At 40.4% G+C, this 18,652-nt stretch overlaps 1 protein-coding gene and 1 pseudogene across 1 annotated transcript in view; one reads left to right on the top strand and one right to left on the bottom strand.

Moving 5' to 3' along the window:
• Positions 1 to 561: 561 nt before the first annotated feature.
• On the bottom strand, positions 562 to 2,260 carry LOC114767236 (uncharacterized; annotated as a pseudogene).
• Positions 2,259 to 18,652, top strand: part of LOC114767235 (cytosolic carboxypeptidase 1-like) — a 37,238-nt gene continuing 20,844 nt past the window's right edge. The window contains exons 1-5 of the mRNA XM_028958821.1: positions 2,259 to 2,266; positions 3,114 to 3,243; positions 6,665 to 6,796; positions 6,958 to 7,134; positions 18,402 to 18,565. Coding sequence (XP_028814654.1) covers positions 2,259 to 2,266; positions 3,114 to 3,243; positions 6,665 to 6,796; positions 6,958 to 7,134; positions 18,402 to 18,565 — 611 coding nt within the window. The remainder of the gene's footprint in view (positions 2,267 to 3,113; positions 3,244 to 6,664; positions 6,797 to 6,957; positions 7,135 to 18,401; positions 18,566 to 18,652) is intronic.

Raw genomic sequence — 18,652 nt, 5'->3', positions numbered from 1 at the left:
ACTACATAACTCACATGTGTTCATTCATAGTTTTGATGCCTTCAGTGAGAATCTACCAACGTAAATGGTCATGAAAATAAAGAAAAACACATTGAATGAGAAGGTTTGTCCAAACTTTAGGCCTCTACTGTACAAAATCCCAGTTTGTTGTCAAATGATTAGAAAGTTCCCTCTATTTATTTAATTTAGTTAAAATAATCTTCTATAATAAGAGATCAGAGGTATCAATACTGCTATTTTTATTATGCATATTCTTCACAGCTTTTACAGAGATAATAAATATAATTTGTTGTCCAAACACATAAAATTTACACTTAAAACAAACAATATTCAAGGATAAGAAATCAATCCAACATACCTAACCAATGTTACACACAGCAGTGGATAAAAAGACTGGTAGCAGAATTCTTAATAACCACAACACGTGTGAGAGAGACTGAATGCAGTGACTCCCCTCCCCTTCGGTTTTGTATTTTCAACCTGGATCACTTTGGGGGTCAGAAGATGACTCCAGAAATGGTTAGAGACCTTTGATCTTGCTATGGTTTGGGGTTCCTGCAATTACAGCCTAAAGTACTGCCTAACCAAATACTGTACCCAAATCAATAAACGCTGGTGTCTGTCCTCATGCTCACTGGCATGTAGGTAGTTGTAGGGAACTAAGAAGAAATGTTGCCCTGTTGGACGATGGTAAGTATGCCCTGAAAGTAGCAGCACTGTACCGGTCTGTTGTAACAGGTCCATCATCTCGGCCAGGGTGTGGATTGCTTGCTTGAAGAACGTGTCATCCCACCAGGGAGACACGTCGCTCTCTAGTGCTGTTCTGCTCGGAATGTTTATCTGTCCCATGGAGAAGTCCTCAGATACCTGAAAGGCAGAAGATGTGGTTCGGCAGGACATGTCAGACCTCCATATCAGAAGGAAGTCATTTTGCTGACATCACAGCATTGCGCGTGAGATACTTGGACAGAATCTGAAGAACCATGTAATGATTGTGTGCTGATGAGTTTCGTATAATTATATGAAAATGGGTGCAAAGTGTTACAAACACATATCACATAACTGGATGTTCCACATGTGTGTGGTAAATAAAACCTCAGTTCCTTTGGATGTTGATCACATTTAATCACCTGGTCTTTGACTACGGGGCCAATTGAACGTATGGTGGTTGAATTTGGATATACTTGATCGGGGTATATCAAAGGGATCATAACAAAAATAATCCTATGCACCCAATACATTCATCTCCAGTACACAGCATTAGTGTAGACAACAGTTTTGAATAATTAATAATAATTTTCTCAGATGTCAACCATCTATTTAAAGCTAAGAGATCCATTAAATCATTAAAGGCATGTCTGGGATTTTGTCCCAGTCGGAGGTCCAATATCTTTTGTCTGGCTGCTGTGAATAAATAAATCTTGGTCATATATTCTGCAAGCTAAGTCGTGCTCAATTGTTTTAGTTTGATTATAAAGTGAACAACTTATGGTCAAGAGTGTTTGTGCTTCTGATTATTTGCTTGATTTTTCAAACATGCAGGATTTTGAGATTGTCTAGTGATCTTGCCTGTATTTGTAATGGATTTCACTGAGCCAAACAGACCAGTGACGTGTACAGATCTCGTTTGGTGGCGTTTGAACAGCCATTCTACTTTTGTATTCAGAAACTAGATCATTGAGACGTTTCTGTATCCATGCATAGGTCTTATCATTTAATTGCAATGAGTTACATATGTAGATAGGATATTAGAGACGTTGTAACTTTACATCATGTAATGATGTGTGTTATTAAAATTTCCTCAAAAAGACCACCTGGAGGGATGGGATGTAAAGGACATTGTGAGGTATGCAGTAATTTGATGTCCATGAGCAATTTTGAGGGTCACTGAATGCATTATGAAGGGTATGGCAATTGTTGACCTTACATTTTTTGATGGTGCGATTTATTCATTCCACCATTTGGTGTATTGTTGCGAGTGGGAATTGCTTCAGTTTGAGAATTTATGAAAGACTATCAGACAATATCGGCATTTGGGAGCCGTCCAATGAAGTCTAATTGGAAAGATTCCCATTGTCCCCTTTATTTACTTCTGCACACACAAGACATGAATCACACCAACCCACAACATCAGCTGTCATCTGTGCTCACCAAAAATGGCTCAGTGTGTGTCCTATGTGTGCCCTTTGGCAATTAAAATGTCATCCACGTAGTAGACAACGTTACCTGTGTCCAACAGGGGTTTGAGGACATTAGCCATGGCCCGGTGAAAAATCGAGGGGCATGCGCTCCCAGGTGTATTGGATCTGGTTCACACTGAAGGCAAATTTTCACTGGTCTCAGGACAGGATTTGAAAGTGTGAATATCAGTTGTATCTGATCTAATAAAATTAAACATTCAAAACCATTCAAAAACTTTTCCCAATTAAAATGTGAGCTATAACCAATTCAGTTCCATTGAAAAACAAACAAAATCTGTACAGAAAAAATTATAATTAATCTCAAATAAAGTTCAGCTTTATTTACTGTGTTAGTAGGATTTTCCTAACATTTACTCAGATGCCCAAAGCCATGGCTCACAGAGAGCATAAAAAGCATCAAGGTATCAGTGGTGGTGTAGTGGTGGCCTAGAAGTTAAGCAAGCAGCCACGTAATCAGAATGTTGCCGGTTCAAATCTTGAACAACCAAGGTGTACTGAGCAAAGCACCATCCCCACACACCAAGAGCCTGTCATGGCTGCCCACTGCTCACCAAGGGTGATGGTTATTTTGTTGTGTCGCTACGTGCTGTGCTGTTTCACAATGACAATCACTTGCGTCTTCTGGTTCATAGGCGAGTGTGTTAACCACTATTCTACTACCTCCCTGTATCTATCAAAAGTATTTCACCATGTATTAATTTAAGGGTTTGTACACTTATGCAGCTCACTGTATGGTGTTTTGTGTACAGGTTATATGCCACATTATCAAATTCACTGTACATTTCCACACTTTGCATAACAAATGTACATAGTTATTACCCAGTGGTCTAAGAGAAGATATGATAAAAATATAATAACAGAAAAAGTAAACAAACATTTCTCGTTTTGTGTTTTGTCTTGTTTGTACTGCAGCCAACGATGCTCCCTCAGTGGAGAAGATCAGAACAGGCAGTGGATGAAACCAGACATAAGTCTAAGTCCTACAATCTTCCACACCAAGGGTTTGCTACTGTACCTCAGCAGCACTGGCAGGACACCAGTGGTGAGTCCAGTTTGAATCTGAATAGGTTATTGCAGCAGGAGAATATGCTTTCTTTGCTGTATACCTAAAAGCAGTGTCCTTGTCTTCCTAGTGTTAAACTTATACAGAACTTCAGTGATGTTCTCCATTCAAAAATATCAATATCAGAAAGGTGTTACCCAGCAAAAAATTGCAAAGACTTTGCATCTATCATCATCAGTTGTGCATAACATCATCAAGATTCAGAGAATCTGGAACAATCTTTCGGGCCGCTTCCTTGGCCTAGCGGTTTAAGGAAGAAATCTGTGCATAAGGGTCAAGGTCGTAAAACCATACTGGATCCCTGTGATCTCCGGGCCCTTAAACGACACTGCACCACATCCAGGAATGCTACTGTAAAGGAAATCACAGAATGGGCTCAGGAATACATCCAGAAACCCTTGTCAGTGAACACAATCCACTGTGCCATCCGAAAATCTACAGTGCAAAGAAGAAGCCATTTCTAAGCAAAATCCACAAGCTCGGGCATTTGCCAAATGCCGTAAATGTAAATTTTCACTGGGCCAGGGATCATTTAAAATGGAGTGTGGCAAAATGGAGGACTGTTCTGTGGTCAGACGAGTCACGATTCGAAGTTCTTTTTGGAAATCTGGGATGCCATGTCATCCGGACCAAAGAGGACAAGGACAAACCAAGTTGTTATCAAAGCTCAGTTCAGAAGCCTGCATCTCTGATGGTATGGGGTTGCATGAGTGCGTGTGGCATGGGCAGCTTGCATGTATGGAAAGGCACCATCAATGCAGAAAAATATATTCAGGTTCTAGAACAACAGATGCTCCCATCCAGACATCATCTCTTTCAGGGAAGATCCTGCATTTTTCAACAAGATAATACCAGACCACATTCTGCATCAATTACAACATCATGGCTGCGCAGGAGAAGCATCCGGGTACTGAAATGGGCAGTCTGCAGTCCAGATCTTTCACTTATAGAGAACATTTGGCGCATCATAAAGAGGAAGGTGCGACAAAGAAGGCCCAAGACGATTGAACAGTTAGAGGCCTGTAGAAAAGAATGGGAGAACATTCCTATTTCTAAACTTGAGAAACTGGTCTCCTCAGTCCCCAGACGTCTGTTGAGTGTTGTAAGAAGGGAAGATGCCACACAGTGGTGGAAATGGCCTTGTCCCAACTTTTTTGGGGATTTGTTGACACCATGAAATTCTGAATCAACATTTTTTCCCTTAAAATGATACATTTTCTCAGTTTAAACTTTTGTTCCGTGATTTATGTTCTATTCTGAATAAAATATTAGAAGTTGGCACCTCCACATCATTGCATTCAGTTTTTATTCAAGATTTGTCTAGTGTCCCAACTTTTTGGAATCCGGTTTGTATATAAATATAAAATAAAATATATCTTAAATTAAACACCATGTGTACTGCAGGATGGATGGATCTTGTCTCATTGCTTATGTCTGTTCAGACTTCGCTTTAGATTTCAGAAAAATCCCTCTATGTTGTGTCCTCCTTAGCGTGACAGTAGCACTAAGGCAACAGACGTGGTTATCAAGGAACAAAAGTACCATTTTACACCTTACACACACACCCCCATCGCGAGCTCATTTACATATACCTCCCTCTTCTGTCCCATGTCTCACCTTTTTGCATGTTGCTCAATGGTGAAAGTATGGTGAAACACACCATGCCCTGTAATTTAAAATAGCTGTGTGCTTCGAAATAGAATAGTGTACAAAGAGGATTTGTATAAAGAGGCAACAAAAGATCAATGAATGATGTACAGTGTGAAGTGACCTCTGCTTAAAATGTATAAATAAATATTAATGGATCTGTCATCACCCTGTGCTAGCAAAAAAAACTGGGTCACAACAATGCGGCAGATTGATAACAGAAAAGAAACAATACAGTATTCCCATTGGCCAATACTGCACAACTGGTTGAAGGTGCATTGGTAGCTTGGAAAAGTATACTTGGTAGTTTTTGGAAAAGTACGAAAGTGTGTGACTTGTATTATATAAAATGCAGATTAATAATTTCCCTTCGGAATTCCCTCTAGCTTTATCTGGTTTAAGATCTGTCTCCAATTTTGATTTAATGTACAAGGTATCATAAGTTTCCATACTCTGGAGGCTATTGTAGAGTCTTCCTTCCCAAGACTCCCTGCTGAATCTTAATAAAAAAAACAAAACATGCTGTTTTAGATGATGAGATGTAAAGATTGTATGTAAAAAGGTACTGAAAACCCCAAATTAAACGAATAAAGATGGACCTGGACCTGAAGAAGCGGTCTAGTGTGATCAAGTGTGGCATGGGGATTGCAATTTGTCCACAACTGGGCATGTGCTCTGGATCACCTTGTGATTTGAGACTGTGGTTTGTCCTTCTTCTTCCTGTTCAGTTGGGAATTCCATCAGAGCTGACTGGGGTTGTTCTGTGTTGTTTCCAGGCGTCTGAAATCACACTTTAATGGAAGCTCCATGTTGCAGGAAACCTGCCTTTTTGATAGAGATCGAAAATTGCAATGCAAAGACATGTAAATATAGTGAATATAAAGTGAAAATAGCTTAAGGGGATGTCAAGGAATTCATAACACTGTGAATTTGCATCCAATCGACAAACAGTGGCCAGATGAAACCTTTCCACCCTGTGGATTTGTACTGACTTACAAGGCTGCCGTTTCTCAAAATTAATAAAAATTCCAGCTTGTTGCCATATAATCAGAAAATATCATTTTTATCCACTAAAAATGACTATTTAGAATTTTTTTTACACAAATGTAAACGTTTCTGTAATAGTACAGATTATGTCACAAACACTCACAGTTAAGTGAATGAACACAAACAGCCTGTAAGACTAGAGCCTAGGTGCTTCAGACACAATAACCTGCTGTAGAGGATATACAGACTTCTCATTTACACCTATGATTACAAATGTGTTAATCATGCTGAACATGAATATTGATAGACTTGAACCAAAATCATTGTTCCTTGCCGTTTCACTTCCTTGTATGGTCATTTCTCATTCTATTTGTCATTTGTCCGTTCATTTGTGTGTCTGCACATATTATTTAAAAAAAAAAAATTTATTCGGCCGTTTGCAAACTCTGATTAGACATTCTGCAAATAATTGTACGGAGGTTAGAAAATAAAAACAAATCGTATCATTTATTTCAATTATTTGTGAGATAATCTCATGATCTTGTCTGCTGTAGAGTAAGTTTTACAGTATGTCTTCAAGCAGGCAACAGTAACTATTAGTCAATAACTGGTATCACAGGTCTATGGTCAATATAAACAGGACAGAAATCATGTTCTAAGCATTAGCCTTACATAGATATTCACTCAAAAGTACAAATGGGAGCAACTCAATTCATAGAAAATCCACTACAAAGAAAAATTAAGACTTTGTCACTCCTCTGTGCAGGTATTCTGTGATTTCCATGGCCACTCCAGGAAGAAAAATGTGTTTCTATATGGATGTAGTGTGAAGGAGACTCTGTGGCAGTCCGGCTGTACAGTGGACACCTCTGTGCTGAAAGAACCCCCAGGATACAGGGTAGAAAAAAAAACAGAACACATCATTGCAATAACCTTACAAACGTAATATAGATAGATATAATGTAGATATAGCTTTTGAGGAAAGCACAATCATTACAAAATAATGAATACACTGTCCTGTTTGTTTGTCGTTCATTGAAAATGTGACCCTTCACCCAGATGATCCCAAAGATGCTGGACAGGATAGCTCCGGCGTTCTCCTTCAACAGCTGTAATTTCCTGATAGAGAAGTCTCGAGCCTCCACTGCCCGGGTTGTGGTTTGGAGGGAAGTTGGTGTTCTTCGAAGTTACACTATGGAGAGCACCTACAACGGCTGTGATCAGGGGATCTATAAGGTTAGTGGTATGTCAGCAGCAATTTTACCATTTCTAAATGGTTCATAATCCAAGAAACCTATATAAATCTTCTGACATTAATACAACTCAAATTCTGGAAAATGTTTTCACTGTAGATGATGCGATTTGCAAGGCCTTTGCAATTCACTCTGCACATTATTAATCTAACTGACAAAAAAAACTTTTTCTTTTTCTCCAAAATGTCTGCTCCCGAAAACCTCATACGTCCCTGCCTCAAATGGGCCACCTTCAGTAAATGCTGAATAATTTATATGCATCTTTTATCCCAAACCCTTATTATGCTGAATTTATGCTGAACCCTGCTACAACAATATATTAGTACCTAAATAAGTCATTAGATTACAGTTTGTCCAAAAGGCTGCAGTAATATCCTTTACTCAGACTAGAAATAGCATATAACAGGAGGTTAACTGATTCCTTTTAAAATTGATTATTTTAAGTGTTTTTAAGTACATGATGGCTTAGCTCCTAAGTACTAGCTGAAGTACACATGGTGTGGTCTTCTGCAGGTTTCTCCCCAGAAGGAATTAGTTAATTTACCATCAGTATTATCAGTGTTAGGAATGTAACCTTAGTAAATGTTCTCCTTGTGTTTGTGTGGGTTTTCTTCTGGTTTCTTCTGATGTAGACTACAGGGCACACAGAGAAACGAGCGTGAAGATGACCAAATCCCCTCATATAAATAAGCTAAATAATTAAATGCCCACATAGGACTTTCTGGCTTTTGTGTACAACCATCCTGACTTTTGTAAATTCTCCTTCTAAACTCGTTGGATGTTCTCTTTGATCTGATTGTTGGTAGTCCACTGAGTTGTCTAGCTAAAAGATGCTGTAAAGCCTTCAGAGCTACTGAGCAGTGCTGAGCACACCTTTTTTGTCAACTCCTTTTTTAACTCTTATTTTAATCTCCAAATTGTATTGGACTACTGGCCAGTCACTTTTCTTAAAAAGAGAAGGGACAATGTGATTATTGCTGCAGCAGCAATTTTATGTCTACATGTTTCAGAACACTGTCTTCTGTCTCAGCAACATTGGACATTTTATTATCCCTGATTCACTGTGAACCAGACCTGAGACCAGGTCCAGAACTGTGTGATTAAATGTCTGTACTCATATCTGGAGAAGACCTTTAGAAAGGAAATGTTGAATGCCCTCTCTCCTGATGCCCCAGAGTGGTAAGCAGTGGTAGAAAAGCAAATAAAATATCTTCTTCTGTTCAATGCCAATTAGTAGCCTTGAAGCAGATGTGGGACTGGAGTCTGGACCCAACAGCAGCGATGCACTAATTATCGTCTCAGTCTGTGGACAAGTCAGCCAGTAGCAGAAGATTGCTGCTGGGTGTTGGGTGCACTAAAAGTGTGGGTCTGTCCAATGGAAACTGTGGCTGGTACAAGTCATAACATCATATGATAGCGTAGTGAAGGCAATATTATACATTCTTTACACTGTAAAATGACCAAATTTGCTTGAATCTTTATTAAATATAAAAAACAGCAAAAATGTACACAACTTACATCTTTGTTTAAAAAAACCTTTTTGAAGCAACATTTGCAGTAATTGCAGCCTCAAGTCTTTTTGAGTATGATTCTACAAGCTTGGCACATCTGCTTTTGGGCAGTTTCTCATATTTTTCTTTGAAGAACCTCTGAAGCTCAAGAGCTCAATCAACAGTGCATAGCCTATTTTCTGGTATAACATGTATGGCATTTATCAGACAAAATTTCCCAATTTTGGAACCAGTGCAACACTTTTCCTCAGAAAAAAATTGGTGTCGATGGGCGGAGAGATCGGCAGCTTTTGAAGAGAAAATGGCAGAAAGGCAAAGTTTGGTAACATGGAGCGCCGCATATATTAAAGTTCTTCTAGCTATATGGATAGCTAGTCGATATAGAAATTATAAAGCGTATGAAGGAATAAGGGAATAACAGGTTTCAAACGAAGAACCAACCAACTAGACTCATCTCCGTCTTGGACCCCAGTGGTTGAATGAACAGCTCAGTCACTGTCATTTCCAAACGACAGCTCAAGACTTTCCTCTTTAGAGAATATTTAGATGACTTGTAACTTTCTTATTGTCAAACTTGTGTACAGAATCTACAACAGAGTGAATAAAAGATTGATTCTTGGTTGGGGGTCCTAGTGAACCAGAACTGATCACTGCATCGATGATAACGTTGTAAGTCACTCTGGATAAGGGCGTCTGCCAAATGCCTTAAATGTAAATGTAAAATGGTCAGTAAGCTAAAATATTCTGGGTCCCTTTAGAGTCTTTGGAATCCTGTATGTTCTGTTTCAACGATCTTTTATCGATTGGTCTACAGGTGAGCTTTGCTTGTAGAAAATTATAACAGGAGGGGGAAAGGAGGAGGAACCCCCTCTCAGCATGGCGCCGCAGTGTCTGGTCTGTTGGTCCTTTCTCCAATTATCTACAGGGGCCTGTGGATGGCTGACTCCTGTGATCTTTGAATTACGGCACGTGGTGGTCTTTCACTCCTCTTCCAAAGGATGGGGACATGTGATTCCTGAGATCTGTTAAATTTGAAGAGGTACGGTCGACCATCTGGATTCTGACGTCCGGTTCTGGGGTGCACCACAAACCAAGGAATGTTAAACAGGATGAAAATGCATTTTAATTCTGAATAAAGCCATACATACAGTACAGACCAAAAGTTTGGACAAACCTTCTCATTCAATGTGTTCTCTTTATTTTCATGACCATTTACATGGCAAAGGGACCAACAAGTGCTAAACACCTCTGGAAACTCCTTCAAGATTGTTGGAAAAGTATTTCAGGTGACAACCTCTTGAACAACACCTTTTTTGTTAAGTACATAACTCCACATGTGTTCATTCATAGTTTTGATGCCTTCAGTGAGAATCTACCAACGTAAATGGTCATGAAAATAAAGAAAACACATTGAATGAGAAGGTGCGTCCAAACTTTTGGCCTGTACTGTATAATGGTGGCATCCAACCTGTGTATTCCCCTACATGGGCTCTGGCTGGACCACTCAAGTTGTCCCAAAGTCACTCATTAAGCAATTCTCCTCTTGAGCCTCTGCTCATCAAAAGAGCAAAAGAGTCCTGGCTGCTCAGTGTTAGAACCAACTTCCAAATATCATCAGGACAGCTGAGTTCCTTCCCATTTTCAAATGGTGGACCAGACTAAATATAACTTGCTTTTCCTCCCTTCATTAAAAAAAACACTTTACCAAAGCTTAACTCCTGACTGTACTTTTTAAAAGAGGGAATGTGGTGGCCTAAGGTGTAAGGAAATGGTCTTATAATCAGAAATCAAATCCTGTACCGCCAAGGTGCCACTGAGCAAAGCAACGACCCCACACACTGCTCCCTGAGTGCTTTTCATGGCTGCCTACTGCTCACTAAGGGTGATGGTTAAAGCAGAGGACACATTTCATCGTGTCACCGTGTGCTGTGCTTGCTGTGCATCATAATGACAGTCACTTGACTTTCACTAAAAATAAGGTTCTACAAACAATAATAGGGCTTAATATGTAAAATAATTATAACTTAGCTATTAGTTTTTGTTGAGCAGCAATTGTTGATTTAATCCTAGATATACCTAAATGTATTTAATGCAGTTCTTTTGAATGTTATACTGCTGTAGTCCTAGGAAGCAGCCATATTCACTTAAAAATGCCATAACAACTTATATTCAATTACATCAGCAATTCCAGGTATGCCATGTATTTGTCACTTTTTGCATATGTTTTAATGACAGAATGTTCTAGAGACCGAAGTGTCTGTAAAAATAGTTTTGTGTTTTACATTGAAGAAGCAACTTGAACCCATCATGCATTTGAACTGCCACCAAAGTCTAATCTACATTTTGATATGGGCTCTAGAGGTGAAGGAGGGGGGTTCATTTAGCTGCTGTCCACAACCTCATTGCTGAAAGTTATACACTGCACCTTTAATGTTCCACCTCTATAAATTAATCCTCTCTTTCTCTCTCTCTCACACACACACACACACATACTGATCTAAAGATGGCTTATCATCACCCACTCAATCTCCCCCTTCTTTTAAATCAATGCAGTCTAATGCGATTCACATCTTTTCAAAAATCCTACCAGAATCTGGGTTGTGAAGAACTGGCAGAAATCAGAATGTTTGCTTCTGCTTTTAGGAATGACCATGTTCGAGCCACATCATCATATCACAGTCTGATCACATGCTAGCTGTAGTTATAGATGCTGTCATGTCTCTGTTCCTCACCACTACTCTTGTGGCTGTCAGACAGAGCATTCATATTTGTACAGTTGAAAATAGAAAAACAACGATGGGTTTGGACTACAGTGGTGGGATATCACACAGTGTTCAGTCCATATTCATTCCAGGCAGTATTTTTGAGAAACTTAGAGCACACAAATATGGGATGATCAATAAAAAAACAAACAAACGTTCATTTCATGTTGATACTGATGTGCCTGTTGCCAGCAGAAATATATTGGCCAGGTTGTCTCATATTTCAGGTTAACTAGTGTCTTTTTTTATTTGTCATTGCCTGCATTAAGGTGTTTGCAAATGCAGATATGGATGACTGTCAGTAAGTAAAATAATAATAATAATTATGATACAGAAAAAAATGTAATTTTAAAAAGAACAGATAATCATATTTCTAGAAGTACAAAGGTAACTGTTCAGAGCGCCTTTAGAAATCTACACCATTTTGAAGGACTCCGGTACTTTCTGGCTTTTCAGACATGTAGGTCTGTGCTGCTTCAATTACCTTGTAAGTGGGAAGTCATAATGACATGACATCATTTTCAACTTTTGTTGTTAAAAATTAGCTGTATGTTTCTTTGAACCAAAATACACATGAGTGAAATGGGCCATATTCATCCTTAATTCCTAATTTCCCTGCTGTGGACAACAAATACAAAGCCCTTCATCTATTTCTGAATTTTGATATGAAATTAGGACACACGAAGAGCTGACATAAAACCCATAACTTTCAGCTTCCAGTAACACACATGATAGAACCTAAAGTGCATTGTCTTCTCCAGGAAACCCTCTACAGACATCTTGCCAGGGATGTCAGATACCTGGAGGTTTGTTAAGGAAATGAGTTAGGAGGTGTTATCAGAGCTACTCAGACCTTTTGAGTTTGCTCTACACAAAAAGAAAAATGGAAGCCATGACTGAACAAAAGTTTTCAGAAGATCTATGATCAAGATTTGTTGACTTTACATGACATGACTTCCCCAGTATACAACTTACAAATGGAGGTTTGGGCCACTGTTCTCTTAGGAATTACTCAAAAAGCACAATGAAGATTCAGCAATTAGGTAAAGAAACAACCCGGAATGAGACCCAAAGTTATAAAGTCTAAAGTGCGTAAACTGGCCAGGGAGCAGTGTGTGGGGACGGTACCTCGATCAAGGGGACCTTGGCGATTTGGGATTTGAAACCTTCTGACTATGCAGTTTGTAACCACTTGGACTTGTCCTAGACCTGGCCAATCTGAGGGATTGGCTTAGAACACCTCAAACACAAACATGACCAAGAAGATGACCAGTGGTCACACTGACAGAGCTCCAGTTTTGCTCTAAAGAGAGAGGAGAGCCTGTCACAACTACAGGTCAGGGAGGGAAGAAAGTGCAGGAGCTTGACCTGTTTGATAGCTAGGATTTATTATAACATGGTGGCTAAAAAGGAAACTAAAACAAAGCCATAGGCATGAGTTGGTTGACAGGAGCTAAACGCAAAAGGTCAGTAAAGTCCACAACAATGGGGCGGTATCTACTGGGTGGTACCTAGCGGTTCTTTAGGAGTCCTGGTCCATCATGTTTGGACAGTCCTGGACTCTATAATCAGGTGCACCTGCTTTGATCATCCAATGGCATCCACAGGGCTCTGGCACTGTGGGCATTGCTCGTCCCCCTCTGGCTGACCCTCGGACTTCTTTCTGCATGGCGGTGGCTCCAGCCCCTCAGGTCCATGCCGTCCACTTGCAGTACCTGACAATTCACGTCCCTAGTGACGCGTCTTGTGTTTTCTGTATTTGACTTATTAAAATCCTGACCGCTGTGAATATTTATGTACATTTTATGTACATTTTATGCACTTCGTCATTATGGGCTATTGCATGTATAATTGAGGTAAAAATAAATATTTAATCAATTTAACATAAGTGAAGTGCTGTGAATATGTTCCAGATGCACACTAGATGCACCATTTATTTGAAGCTGGCAAGTGTGGGTGTAAATCTGTGGGTTAGTGTGTGTAGGTGTACTAGAGGTCAGCATTATTGTTATCCTCTCTTTATATGTGTGTGTTCTCCCTTCATTAGTTTGCTTCAGGCGTGCCTTATTTGGCTTGGTTATCCACTTAAAGACTGACTTGAAAATGTGGCCGTGTATACTGAATGCTGGGTTTGCAGAATTGCCTTGTTTGTCGGTAGTATCACTGTGATTATGTCTAGTGTGGCAGTTGTTTGCATTTGAGTGGGATGTGTGAAGCGTGTGGAGGTTTGCCAGCCCTGCTCTCTAATTGGATGGAGGTGTGACAGCCCTGTTGTTTTATCCGACAGATGTCAGGTCTGTAGTCAGGTGTGTAATTCCTGTTGTTTGAATGGCTACAGGTTCGTCAGCCCTATTGTTTGGTTGGGTTGAGATGAGATGTGACAGACCTGTTGTAGCTTAGACTTCCTGTTTGATTCGACAGAGGTAAGTTCTTCCTGCTTTTGGATTGGCTGGTGTGTTAGTTCTGCTGACTGAATTCTGTTCTTCTGTACTTCTTCACATCTCATTGGTCAGGTCCAGAGTGTGGAGGAGTAGATGGCAGCTCCTCCTCCCTTCCCAATGTAGGAAAGGCACCATTTCCTCATGCAGAACACTGAACAGCATTTCACTTATCTGTGGTGATAATACTTCAATAGAGGGGGTGTTATTGGATGGAGGGGGTGTTTCTAAAAGCAAGACGATTCATCTGGAAAATTGGCAGAACGGTTCTACTGCCATTAAAAGCAGCCGTGGGTTAAAAAAATGTCACATGAACAAAACCACACCAAAGTATTTATGAGCTTCAACAATGTGCTGACACCTGATATGATGAGGCAGCTGAGCAAATAGTGAGGACAGAGAGGAGAGCCTCTGGGAAGACATTTCAGGGTTGGAGAAACAGATTTTTCCTTCTTTCTGCACAGCAAGGCTTCCTCAATCATTTCACCATTTTGCTGTCTGATATTCTCCCAGGCGCTGGGTTTTTCTCTCAAGCTGGGTTTCCTCTCTCAGGAGAGGCATACGCTAATAACACAGCTGAGCGCACAGCCACCGCCGCCTGTGGAGCAATTATCTGTTGTCATTACGACAGAAAGACCCACAGATGCACACGCAAGGTGGCTTTACCCTGCTGGAGCCATTCTGCAGGGCCTTACCTGGATCCCTGTAGGAACTTTCTTCAGGAAATTAGTGGCCAAGTAAAAACAAAACAATAAATGTAATGGGCCGCCTTGGGAGGCAGATGGAAGCGGTAAAGCATGGAGTTCATCACGGCCCACATCTGTTGCACTGAGTGTGATGATGTCAGAAAAGTGTCAGTCATGCCTCATGTAACGGTTGCTCTGTAAGAAACGTCTGCAGCATGTGTTGTACAGAAAGTTCCTTCCATTTTAAACTCAGTTTACAGTTAAAGGGCAATGTTCAGGCTGACCATGAATAATTACATGACACTTAGCGAAATCAGAAAATATGGAAAATTTGCATGTGGATTTTCCACATATTCTGGAAAAAAGCAGAGAAAATAACAACCGGCCTCCTGATGCATCTAAACATTCAGAAATGCTGATGCTGAAATTAAATGTATTACTCACTATCACAAGGAATTCTTCTATATGTACTATTGCCACTCACTTATTTCCCCCGACTAACACATGAGACAGCGCCGTATTTATCCTACTTCTTGGATGTCCATCGGGTGTTGGAGGGCTGGCGTGGTGGCATAGTGTGCGCTGTGACAGATCTGTTATTTAGGAGATTAGATACTATCCATCAATAATATTTATTAATAATTTAAGGGGCAATGGTGGCCTAGCAGTTAAGGAAGGTTGCCGGTTCAAATCCCGATGATGAGAGAGGACACGATGAGAAGCAGAGGACACATTTCGTTGTATCACAGTGACAGTCACTTCACTTTCACTTTCAAGACACAATACAGTACCAGAGATTGGAGGTGTAGCCGACTTGTTGTAGAGTAGGTCCACACAAACCAAAAAAAATGTGCACACCCACTCACACCTAAGTCTCGAGTTATGATAAATTTGAAAATTGATAATTGTTATCAGGTCAGTGGAGAATCATTGCAGAAGGAGAGTGCCCCAAAAAGCTCATTTATAAACTGCATTTCACCTCTGACAACAGCTTTTTCAGGTTTTTTTCAGGATGCCTGGGCTGCTGAGGCGCTGGAAAACAGTTCACTGCATAAAGTGATAGTTATGGTTTTATGTTAATAAACTCTTTATTATCTCTGGTGTCTTCAGCTTCAGAATGATAATATCAGAAAACATTGTGAATAAAATCGATCAAAATCAAATAGTTTCATATGGGAAAGTGTGTTGAGATCTCACCACATTTTACTGCATCAGTGTGAAAGGTCTATTTACAGTTGAGGCCAAAATGGTTTCCTTTTGAAATTAGACAACTCTTAATTTCTCCATTAAAATGACATTTAAGTGTTTGTTATTTTGGAAACAAATAATCATAATATTTTATTGATACACCGAGTTTAGACAAGAAAGAGCACAAATGAGACCTCCAAAGTTATAATCCCCCTTCCCATTAATAGTCAATAGTGCACCTTTTCCAAGCGACAACTGACACCAATCTTTTAGAGTAGTTCTAGGATTTTGGACCCATTCAAAACATTTACATTTACAGCATTTAGGAGACGCCCTTATCCAGAGTGACTTACAATCAGTAGTTACAGGGACAGTCCCCCCCCTGGAGCAACTTAGGGTTAAGTGTCTTGCTCAGGGACACAATGGTCGTAAGTGGGATTTGAACCTGGGTCTTCTGGTTCATAGGCGAGTGTGTTACCCACTAGGCTACTACCACCCTGTACAAGATAAAAAAAAAAAAACTTGCTAGTCCAAATTGCATGTTTTTCAATTCAATTTCTGCACCCGCCATGGATTCTCAATAGGGTTGAGGCCTGGGCTCTGTGCAAGCCACTCCAGGATCTTTGTTTTGGTATCCTTGAGGATCTGCTGGACTTTGACCAAGGAAGACCAAGACTACGAGCACATTTTTGCATAGTCCCTCTGAACGTTTATTTTTTCATGATGCCATGCACCCAAAAAAGGCCCCCTGTGCCTGAGCCTGCAAAACAGCTTCACAGCATCATGACAGTGATCATCCTTGAACTGTGTTCTTAGGGTTGAAGATCTCACACTTTCTTCTAAAAGCATAAGCAACATTCATGTGCCCAAACAGTTCCAGTTTAGTCTCATCAGACACAAGCACAGACTTCCAAAACTCATCTTTACCTTTCAGATGTTTACGGGCAAACTTCAGTCATGCTCATATGTGCCACTCTTATTGAGTTAAGTGATTCTTCTGGGAGGACGGCCCTGAAGCCCACCATGATAGGGTGGTAGTAGCCTAGTGGGTAACACACTCGCCTGTGAACCAGAAGACCCGGGTTCGAATCCCACTTACGACCATTGTGTCCCTGAGCAAGACACTTAACCCTAAATTGCTCCAGGGGGGCTGTCCCTGTAACTACTGATTGTAAGTCTCTCTGGATAAGGGCGTCTGATAAATAATGTAAATGTAAATGTAAATGATAAAGACAACAACATTTATTTCTTATATAGCCCATAATCACATACAGTATGTCTCAATGTGCTTTGACACGCCCTACAGTTGACACCCCCCCCACACTTGACCTTACTTGACACAAAAAAAACTCTAGCAGAAAGAAAAAAGAAAGGATGAAACCTTCCAACAGGTGTAGTGCTGGAAAACTCAGAGGTAAAGAGCATCTGTTCATGTTTTTAGAGGTACTGGACAGTGCAGAGTAGGTTTTAGTCCAGTGCCATTTTAACAGAAGGCCAGAGAAAACAGATGTGTCCCGGACACTCACCGGCAAGCCGTTCAACAACTTCCACAACCCCGCCGTGATCATTGGGTACCAGTAGTGACCCGTTGATCGAAGGGGGCGTGGCGGGTAACTATAAGTTCACTCAGGCACTGCGGGGCAAGACCATTTAGAGCTTTATATGTCAAAAGTAGGATTTTGTAGTCAATCCTAAATTTGATGGGTAACCAGTGCAGTGATTGTAAGACTGGGGTGATGTGGTCAAATCTCCTAGTTCTAGTTAGAACTCTGGCTGCAGCATTCTGGCTGCAAGCTGGAGTTTACTCATGCACCTATTAGAGCATCCAGAAAGTAATGCATTGCAGTAATCTAACCTTGATGTGATAAAGGCATGGACCAACTTTTCTGCATCATGCATTGAGATCATGTTTCTTATCTTTGCAATATTTCTAAGGTGAAAGAATGCTATCCTAGTGATATTATTTACATGCAAATCAAACGAGAGACCTGTGTCCATGAGAACACCTAGATCCTTTACCTCTGTACTTGGTGAGATAGAAAAGGTATCCAGAGTTATCATGTAGTCAGACAGCTTATGTCTGGCTGCTTGAGGCCCAAGTACAAGAGCTTCTGTCTTATCAGGGTTTTCTACAAACTGGTACAGATCAGAAAGAGCCCCCACAACTATGTTTCTTGAAACATTGACTCCAGATGAGGCCAGATCAGCCAAAAATCATCTTGGCAGATATCTGCGGCTCCTTGCTGACATCTCTGATTATTTTCCTTTCCAGAGTTCTCCAAATGTTGCGCCTATGGCCACGGCCAAGTTAGTTTCTTACAGATGTTTTCTCCTTGTACTTGCAACGTACAGCAATTCTAGACACTGTGAATGGCTTGGAGATATCAGTAATGTCTTCCCCTGAGCATGAGCCTCTACTATCTTCCTTAGTCTTTGGCATGATGAGTACCATAGGGTAGTAGCCTAGTGAGTAAGACACTTTCCTATGAACCCGCTCACTACTATTGTGTCCCTGAGCAAGACACTGTCAAAACTGATTGGTTAATTACTGTAGGCGTGGTTTGAAAGCAACAAAGGAACTTTACTGAGTTTAATGTTTTATTAAATGTTGTTCTCTTTACATTTGTACCATATGATATGCCTGTACATTTTCTTGTGTGTACAGGGCTTTCAGATAGGCACACGGCAGCTGGAGGAAATGGGGCAAAAGTTCTGCCAGAGCCTGCTGATCCTGTGCCGGAACAGACTGGACTACAACAGTAAAATAATCAGCCACGTCTCTGCCCTGCTAGACCTGGATGACAGCCCACTAGACCATAAATCCCACAAGTAAGTGTCCAAAGATGAGCATCATTTTGTCACACAGCAAAGAAAAGAAAATGCATTGCTTAGTTGTTGTAGAAACTTACTCTGGGT

The sequence above is a fragment of the Denticeps clupeoides genome, chromosome 17, assembly GCF_900700375.1.
Source record: "Denticeps clupeoides chromosome 17, fDenClu1.1, whole genome shotgun sequence".
Classification (NCBI taxonomy): Eukaryota; Metazoa; Chordata; class Actinopteri; order Clupeiformes; family Denticipitidae; genus Denticeps; species Denticeps clupeoides.
Note: the sequence above shows the minus strand (reverse complement) of the source record. Positions and strands in the feature narration are given on the sequence as shown.